The sequence below is a fragment of the Myodes glareolus genome, chromosome 9 (genome assembly GCF_982192425.1).
Source record: "Myodes glareolus chromosome 9, mMyoGla1.1, whole genome shotgun sequence".
NCBI classification, from domain to species: Eukaryota; Metazoa; Chordata; class Mammalia; order Rodentia; family Cricetidae; genus Myodes; species Myodes glareolus.
In genome coordinates this window covers 82,339,190-82,349,259 of record NC_142034.1, presented here as the reverse complement: position 1 = coordinate 82,349,259, position 10,070 = coordinate 82,339,190, and the positions used below count along the sequence as shown (strand labels likewise).

The window sequence follows — 10,070 nt, the reverse complement described above, 5'->3', positions numbered from 1 at the left end:
TTGAGAAAAATACATGGTGATGTCTGATCTACCTTTAGTGAATGGCTTATTCATTGTAGTTCTCTTTATATTTTATTTATATAATAATGCTGAATTTATAGGGATAATCAGCTTCTAGAATTTGCTCACTTTTTCAATGGCAGTCTGTAAAATATGTGACTCTTGAGCCAGAAGCCATGAATATAAATACAAACATCTTTAAGTCATCACAATTTCTTGCCTGAATACCTGTATTTTGAAGGGAAATACACAATAGTATTATGAAAGGAATCGATTTGTCATTCTTTTAAGATGTAGTAGGGACCCAGAAATTTAAATTATATTTAACGAGATGTTTTCATAACCCCTTCTATGCAGTGTTGCATGCAGCTTGTACATTTTCCAGTCTCTAATGATAGATCTTTGTCATTGCAATCTAAAACTCATTTTTCAACACTGCGGAAGCTGATAATAGTGAAAATCATCCTCAAATGTACCCCTAGACTTAAATCAGTTCAAAATTGGAGCCACTGGGAAAAATAGACAGACCCACAAATAAAAGGGGCTAATTTCATTCACTGGTTGGCCTATGATGCGTTGATCTGTAATGTAGGAATAAGAAAATCTTTCACTTATGGTGTCTGAAATTGAGCAAAACAATTTTGCTTTCAACAATAATTGAGTTTTCTTACATAAGGAAAACATGTTTTCTGATTTAGCAGATTCATTGATTTTTATTCCTTCACTTTGCTTGTATGTATCTTTCTATTTGTGGTGCAATTTGACAGTTTTATGCTGAATAGGATAGAATCCCCAGGAGGTATTTCAACAAACCTTTGAATTCTTTGTCATTAACAGTAAAATATATATGTTTTCCCTCGGAGAATCTTCACTCTTCTTTCCCCCTTTCCCCCTTCACATGGATGTTGAATCCATTGCATAAGCTGTGGTGATGTTGATGTCACCTGTGAATTGCTAGTCAACAGTGTCTAGGGACATTTAGAAACACAAGTTAATTAACTCCATCCAGACTTATTGAATTGGAAACAACAGGTTATATCAGGCTATCAGTTCTACAAAGCCTTTCTTGTCACTGCAATGTGTGCTCGAATGTGATGGCCACTGGGAGATTGCCTTCCAGAATCCTCAAGTTGAATGGTCCTATTCTCTCACAAAATTTCTTCAAGTGTAGGAATATAAACACTGTGCATGAAGAAAAAAGATAAATCTCTTCATTGATGGTTTGAACAGGTCACTGAATTCTGTCTACAGACCATATCCTTGGTAACCACTGTCCCTTACAATTTGCAGATTTAAATATTTTTTCTAGTTTCTTTGGTTTTATGATATGAATTGTCCATTGATACTTTTCTTTCTTATTATTTTCAACTATTTGTTGCCCCATGTCTCTATCTTAAGAAAGAATCAAAAGTCCACTAGGTTTGATCACACCCTAGGTTTTATGGGTGATACCTCACATCATTTCATCCCATTAGCTGTTAGTATATTCACAGGTATGTTACAAATAACTTAAAGATTTAATAGATAACTATCCACAATAAAGAGTTGGATAAATTGTACTAAGTTGATAATGTATGGCAATGACCAACTCACAACACTCTTTCACTATATCCAAAAAATACCCAGTGGATACCATAGATTTCTTTCAAAGAATATTTTGTGTATATGGGAGCATTTAAAGTAGGGTTCTCAGTGTCTAGGTTCTTTCACTTCTTTTACAGGCTTTTCAGTTTATCCGTGTCACTTGGCTTGCAGTGCACCGTCTCCCCTTCTGCAATTCCTTTCTTTTTCCTTCTCATCTTTCCAGAATGAAAATTTTGGTAATCATCAGTTTGGTCAGCATTTGTAAGGTTTTCAAGCTTGGGTGATAATGGATGGTGCTCCTATTAGTATTCACACAAAATTTTGAAGGAATTTGCATTTTTATTTTTATGGGGAAATTCAACTGCGGACACTTATGGTAATATGATATCAAACATTTTAAGAAGAAACTAAAGCATTTCCCACAGTGTCCACACTGTTTTATATTTTTGTTAGGTGTATGAGATTTTAAATTTTCCATATTCTCTTTAGTACATTCCCTGACCTCCATTATATTAAATTCATTTTCTGAGTAGAAAGTATTTTAGCATTTTGTTTTTAATTTGCTTTCTTCTGATAACTAATGTTATCAGTTATGAAACATCATTTAAAGCACTTATTCACTAAATTTTAGTACTTATGAATGTAGTACATTTTAAAATGGGTTGCTAATCTTTTAAATAATTCCATAATTTATATATTCTGTGTATTTATTTACTAACAAATGAAATTTCTTTCAGACAATGATTTCAGCTTTTATATTTGTCTTCACTGTTATAATTTTGTCTTTGAAGCACAAAGTCTTTTGATATTTAGTGAGTATAATTTATTATGACTGTTTTTTCAATATATTGTATTTAGAAGTTTGCAAGAACTTGAGTTAGCAAAATCGTGAAGACTTTTACCACATATCTGGTTCCAAGATATGTTACAGTTTGGGTTCTTTTGTTTTGATTTGATTTGATAAAAAATAATATAATAGCAAATTTAGTGATATACCTCTTTTATTATTTTGGGGAATTAAATTATATTTTTAGCATAACCTTAATCGCTTTGATTTTTGATTTGGAATTTTAACATTTCAAGTTATATTTTTAAATATTATTATATTTAACTAATTAAGATGTGCATTTTATTACAACACACATTTTGAAGTGTATGGATTGTAGAACACCAAAATGGAGCTTCTAACTATCTTTATTTAATATGTATTTATCATTTTTGTGATAAGAAGAGTTAAAATATAATGTATTAGAGATTTTCAACAAGTAATATTATGCCTACTAAGCAGACTATATTTAGGAATATATATGTATATACATATATATATGTAGACAATAACAATCAGTAAAAAATATAGGACATTTATTTGAAAGAGATTTGGAAAGAATATGGACAGATTTTGGAAGAAGAAAGGCATAGGAAAACTGTTATAATTATTTTATAATCTCAATAAAAGAATACTTTGTTATTAAATGTCAGTGTGTTATACAACACAAATCTAAAATTTGTATCTCTTGGACAATATCTTCCCAATTCTTACTATTCTATTCTCAAATGTGTCAGTTTAATAGTACTTAAGTTTGACATGTTTGTTTTTCTGTCCTGTGTTTTGCATTTAATATAATGTTTTCCAATATCACACAAATTTTCACAAGTGATAGAAGTTATCTTTCTATAGACTGAGTAAATAGTAGTCAACAATTATTCGTTAATTCATCAATGAGATACTTTTAAATGACAAATATATTCCTTTTATTAGCATTTATTACTCCTGCAAGCAAGTGATTATTTTTTACCTTTCAAAATCCAATCTTGGTAACAAGTTTATTTAACAAAATATTTTCATATCATTTTCCAAGTATGAGTTCCTTATATCTGTACAATAATTCTATTACTTTTAGGAATTTATAATAACTTCATGTTTTCATTTACTTTATTTTATTACCAACGGTAAACTGTCAGCTAAAAGAAGAAAAGTACATGGGATATTTGTTCTCTCACCATCTCTATTGTAAAAGGGATGAACAGAGTAAAATGCCTTGGAAAATGTTAGCACAAGGTCTTGTAGTGAACAAAATCAACAGTGGAAGGTAATTGTTTTGGCTAAATCATGTTGAAACAGAACGAAGTCAGATATTTGTTTTGGTTTGCTAAAAATGGTATATAAATTTAAAGATCTCCAACTAATCACTTCAATTAACAGATGATTGGCAGTAATGCTAAGCCTCTCTTTTTCCCTTGATACTTATGAACGGCATTGACATGGGCTCAGTTTCTTAGTCAAATAACCGTCATTCCGCATGGTCCTTCCTAGGTATGTTCAGAAATGAATGAACCTGGAAATTGATACGGTATACATGAGCAGTGTTACTGGATCAAGTAAAGTTATTAGTGTGTGTTATATAACATGACTAGTATTTAGAGTTTTTTTTTTTTTAAAGTTTGAAGAGACTACTGCATTTGTTGTAACTGAATCTCCATTGTTCTGATCCTTTCACCAATGGACAGGTTACTCACATCATCTCATCTATCATAAACTAAATTTTATCTCTCCATTGGATCTTGTCTTGTGCCTTTTATCTTTCACAAATGCTCACCATCAAATGTCAATCAAGCAATAACAAACAACAATTATTTGATAAATTCTAGTTCTTAGGCAATTCTTTACAAGCAATAATATCAATCTGTTGACATATCATTAAAAATTCTTCTGAGTGGTCAGGTTACTGTTGACACTTGGTACTTGCTGGTATTTCTAGCCCCAAAATGGGTTAAACAGGGCAATAGACGGACCTTTGCATGTTGTATAAACAGAATCAAATATTCCAGGTTTTTATTGAATAATGTAAGCTTTATTATTATCATAGGATACAGTGAGACACGAGATTAAAAGCTTTTGCTAAACGCTGTAAAGCGCGACATGCAGCTGCCATGAGCAATCTTGACTCAGGTTGGGTTTTATTGCCACTTCACTGCACGAAGGTGCATAAACATTCAGTGTCATCTTTTAAAAATATTCCTGGGAGTCAACAGGAACTGCCCTCAGTAAGGGTGTATCGTTATTTTCCAAGGAAGACTAACTAGCATTACATTGTTTAGCAAAGCACTGTTGTGGTAAAGCTACATAGAATAATTTCTCTTTGATTAAGTTTGCAATCAATTTACACAGTAGAATGCTACTCACATGTACTAACAAACTAAGAAATGACGGCAGTGCAATCATTGCAAAGCAGTAAGCAGACTAATAGATATTCACATCTAATAAGCAAAATACAGACCCAAAACTAGGCATGAAGAGTCTGGAAGATAAAATGCTCTCACTAAACATGTCAGGTTAACGTCGGAAAATAACAAGATAAACGGCAACACAAATGTTAGAGCCATAATTTATTTTATTTTCTTTACATATCTATACATGAAATGTCCTTGGTTTAGCCATTTTTGGCGTAGCTCATGAAATTTAGGCAGGACCAAATCAAACAATGAAGCACATTTAAAATGAAACCAGAGATTTGTCATCTTTAGGGATACACAAGCAATGTGTTTTCCAACATCATTGGATAGCAGCTTTTTGAGAAAAACATCACTCAAACATCAGGTATGAATTCTAATTGTCTTATTTGGCAATTATACTAAAAGGTTTGCATCATGGTCTTATAAATGTTATTAGACCATGATCTGTGGATTCTGAACACTAAAGTTAAATATCTGTGAAAATCTATCAGACAAAAGGAGACTTCAAAAATACCTTCTTCATAAATATTTACTTCTAAAACATCTGGGCAGTAATGAAAGGCTAGAATTTTTTTATAAGGAATATTAATGGACCTCTTTTATTTAAAGCCCTTACATAGTATACCTACAAATATATTGCTGCAGTATAAATGAAATGTAATAATATTACTCAATAAAAGCTAGTTCCTGTACATTCTTTCATGTATTTTATATTTTTGATGCTACATATGGTACAGCTCTTATTGAAATAGTTGGTATCAGCAAATAGAGAAATAATATACAGTTGGTTTTCTAGCTCCAACTACTGTTCCCTATTTTTTTTCTCTTTTTCACAATAGCCTAAAGTAGGGTAAATATGGTATGACAGAACTCAAGCAGATAGCAACTGTTCTCTTATTGAAACACTGGGCAACAGTGAAGTTATGAGCGTTCTCTATATAATTGGAGTTCATTCTCAATATGTTTTAAGTGGCATCTGTCTCCTACAGGCTGTTCTGTTCTTAAATGCAGGCTCTAAATGTATTTCCATAGCATTTAACAACATTCTAACAGCTATAAGTGGAGATTCCTCGATGATATTTTAGGAACATAACTTTAAAAAAGTTTTAAATGTACAATCTCATGCTGAATATTTACATATATAATTTATATATTCTATTTTTTATTGGCTAGTCATAAATTTCAATCTAAAGCTTTTGATGTAGTTATATAAAAGAATACATTCAACAATTCTAGAGCTTGCAAAATAGTTTTGCCCTTCTGAAAAAATCTTCATCATAAGAATAGAGTGATTCTTGGATGAGTGGACTATCTGGGAATAAGAGTGAAAGGGAGGGTAGTTTTAAAATTATTTAGTTAATTGATTTATTTCCTTTTCTACCAAGTAAACATCTGTGTTAGGCTAGCTGATCTCCAGAGGCTACTGGTAAAAGTTCAGATGACAATGATGCAGCCCGTTGAAAGGGTTTCCTTTCATTGGATTGAGAGTGCTACTTTGACAGCTGCATCTTACCCTGTTAGACTTCCATAAATTCTAAAATAGCATTGAACAACAGAATACTACGTAGTAAGATTTAAAAAAGAGCCTAGGGAATTTTTTAAATTTGACAATCAAAACATTAAATCTATATATCAGCTTAAGACACAAAACAAATAAACATAAGCACTCCATCATTTGAGCATTAAAGACGCAGATTTAAAGTTCATTAAACATTTGTCATGTATCCTTTTTAAACACCTTCACACAAAAATATTTTTGACATATATATTTTTGAGAATATTTGGAAATATATATTACAAATGACTCTGTGGTTATAGTTAAACTCTGTTTTTCTTCTACTTTCTATCCTATCTTTGGACCTTCTTCCCTTCTCCCTTGCTCTCACGTCTATCACCTTCCGACATGATTTTGCTTCCTGGCTTCCTCTCAGAATCCTGTCTCCAAGCTGAGAACTCTGCTCTGCTCTGGACTGTCAGACAGGGGTCTCTTGTTCTTATATAAAATATGGAAATAAGGAAACCTTCAGACTCTTTAAGACAGAGGCAGTTAAGCAGATAGGAATCACTGCGTTGAGAACAGAAAGCAATTCTCGGTGCAGAGGACTGAACAACAGAATGTGACTAAAAGAACCTATTGATGCGGTGTGGGGGCTTTGAGCTGAGGCTCTCTGTTTAAATAGGTGGCCCAGTAGACTAAGTTGAAGATTCCAAATAGCAGCGGGAAGGCTATTCTAGACAGTCGGTCGATTTTGCTGACGCTGTTAAAAGTCTTCTTGGGTTCTGGTGGTTTTGTCTCAGGCTTCACTTCTTTTGGTTCTATGGTCGCACTTTTAGCGATGGTTGCCAAGCCAGGATCACCTCTGGCCAAGTTAGGGGTGTAGCTGGTAGCTGTTGGAGCATATGTGTTGTTTTTCTTAATGAGAGGATCCTTCACTTTCTTTGGCTGGAGAAGAAAAAGTAATTTATTTAGCAAACAGTGGGAAACAAAATTATAAGTTTCTGAGCAAAATAGCACTTGCTGCAAAACCCAAATCTTTGCTTGACTTAAAAATCTACAATCTGTAATTTATGACTAACATAACTGTGATCACTTGAAAAGCCAGACAATGTTTGTAACCTTTTAGATCAAGAGGTAGAATCTGTTTCTTCACCGGTTAAATACAAAACAGGTGGAATTATAGAAGCAATGTTATGCAAGCTCAGGACAATGGACTCAAAACCTTTCTGCTGTCAGCCTTCACCTTCTAGATAATTCCTGGAGAAGAAAGCCCAGGATAGACTAGAGAATATCTTAAGAATAAGTACAGTGCAGGACTCTAAACAGCCAGAGCCCGTTGCGGCCTCACATATGTGAGGAGGCCAAGTGTTCCTCAACTTGTGTCGAACCTCCAATAAATCACAGCTGTGTGGATAAACCCAGATCACATGAAAGGCACACTCCAGGTTGTTCCCAGGAACAAATTCAGGATCGCCAGCAAATAATTGGCTGTTATTTTGGTCTAGTTCCTAGGCTTTCCATCAGGAGATTGTTCTAAACAGCTTTCCTTTTTCAGACATACGTGATTTCACACAGTTGCCATTAGCCATTTGTAGATATTGAACACTTGAAATTCACCTAGACTTACTTGAGATGTATTGTAAGCAAAACTATGAATGTAATATGTATCACTAAAAATATAATATAGTGCAACTCCTTAATGGCTTGCAACTATAAATTCAGTATGTTTTCTATATTCTATATATTGGAAAGCAACATATTAATGATCATGATTAATGTTTATTTATACTTTGTTCAGGTATTTATTATTATTATTATTATTATTAATTCTTTTCTGAGATAGGGTAATACTATATAGCTTTGGTTAGCCTCAAACTAATAGAGATCCACCTCCTTCTGCCTCTCAAGTGCTGGAACAAGATGATCGAGGTGGCAGAGGGACAGAGAGAGAGAGCAAGGGAAGAGATATCTTGAATGAGGGAGCCATTATGAAGCTAACAAGAAATCTGGCAGTAGGGAAATACTTAGGAATTCACAAGGATGACCCTGGCTAAGACTCTAAGAAATAGTGGAGTAGAGGTCCATTAATATTAATTCACCTGACTTCACTCTTTGCAGACTGAGAAGATAAGAAAGGAGTCCTCCCCATTCCCCTCTTGCATCTAATTCCACAAACCAAAATATTCCCCTAAAAGGCTTATGGCCTCAAAATCCTGATATAATAAAGAGCCACTGTGGTTTTTACCTTTTCTGGAACCACGCTTTTGCCATCCCACGCATACCCTCTCTTGGTGAAATAGTTTACGGTGGCAAACTCAATCAGAGCTGAGAAAACAAAGGCATAACACACTGCAATAAACCAGTCCATAGCTGTTGCGTAAGCCACCTTCGGGAGGGAATTTCTGGCACTTATACTCAGGGTTGTCATGGTCAGAACGGTTGTCACTCCTGTAAGGAGAAAAATTAAGTAAATATACTGGTTTACTGTAGACAATATCATAACAGCAGGCCTAAGATCAAAGGGTACCAACAGCATCATTCTTAGATTTGAACTCATCTATTTTGATTTGCAGTGGAGGATGCAGGATTTAGGCTCAATAGAACAACAATAGATTGGGTATTTTGGAAGAGATAAACCACTATGCTAATAGAAAATCTGTTACTAAAGCAATGAACTTTTTAAAATAGGCATCTTGTATGTGTATCCTAAGTAGGATAGGGGATAATTCAATGCACCCAACTCTTGATACAAAAATCTTAGGTATCTACTGCCTACGGTATTCTAGAAATATCTATAGTGTTGTTTAATAGTCTTTGTCCCAAATATAGGTACCTGAAACTCAATTAGTGCTTGATAGCGGAAAGATGAGTAACAGTTTGGGGAATTGATTATTTACTGCATTTGCAACTTTGCTCTTGTACTATTTCTTGCTCAAAAGAGTTGCTCATTTTCTAGAAGCAGCATGTGCATGCATGAATGTATAGCAAGTTGCATAAAAGTTGCTGTGAACAAAATAGTATGCATACCACTTGCATATAGATTGTATATATCTTGCTTAAAAACAAGTGGTTTAGTGGCAGCAAAACTCGTCCTTAAGCACAAGTCTGGTTCAAATGTCCATGACCTTTGTTCTTTCTAGTGTTGCCTCATCATCTCCACTCTGTAATTCCAAGGCTAAGGATTTAAGTGTTAAATTGGTCTTTATTTTCTTGTCTCTAGAAATATGATTCCACCTCATTGTAGCCTCGCTGGGCACTAGTGGGTGGGGTGGGGCTGTACCTTTCTTTAAAAAATCATTTTACAAACCAACAACAATTTTCCCTCTTTCCTCTCCTTCATCTTTGCCTTCCCACCTCCCACCCCACTCCTCATCTACTCCTTATAGAGCAAGGCCTCCCATGGGACTCAGCAATGTCTGGTATATCAAGTTGAGGCAGGACCAAGTCTTTCCCCCCTGCATCAAGGTTGAGCAAGGTATCCCACCACAGAAAATGGGCCCCAAAATGTCAGTTCATGTACTAGGGATAAATTCTGGTCCCACTGACAGATGTCCCACAAATTTATTTAGATATTTCAATGAGAGGGAGTGTGGGTAATGATACAGTTTACTGCTGATGTAACTACCATAAGAAACACATTGTGTTGGTACCGTATACTCAGTTTAATGCTTGGAGAGGCCTTTAGTAAAATCTATAAATGTTTAAAAATATTTCAAAGTCATCTTGCCAGAATGGGTCAAAGATCACCACCAGG

General features: G+C 34.2%; 1 protein-coding gene across 2 annotated transcripts in view; it reads right to left on the bottom strand.

The window, feature by feature from the left end:
- Positions 1-4,414: 4,414 nt before the first annotated feature.
- Positions 4,415-10,070, bottom strand: part of Gabra1 (gamma-aminobutyric acid type A receptor subunit alpha1) — a 55,295-nt gene continuing 49,639 nt past the window's right edge. For both annotated transcript variants that reach the window (XM_048435994.3, XM_048435995.3), the window contains exons 9-10: positions 8,562-8,764; positions 4,415-7,261 (exon numbers count right to left, since the gene is read on the bottom strand). In XM_048435994.3, the coding sequence (XP_048291951.2) occupies positions 6,950-7,261; positions 8,562-8,764 (515 nt within the window). In that variant the 3' untranslated portion in view covers positions 4,415-6,949. The remainder of the gene's footprint in view (positions 7,262-8,561; positions 8,765-10,070) is intronic.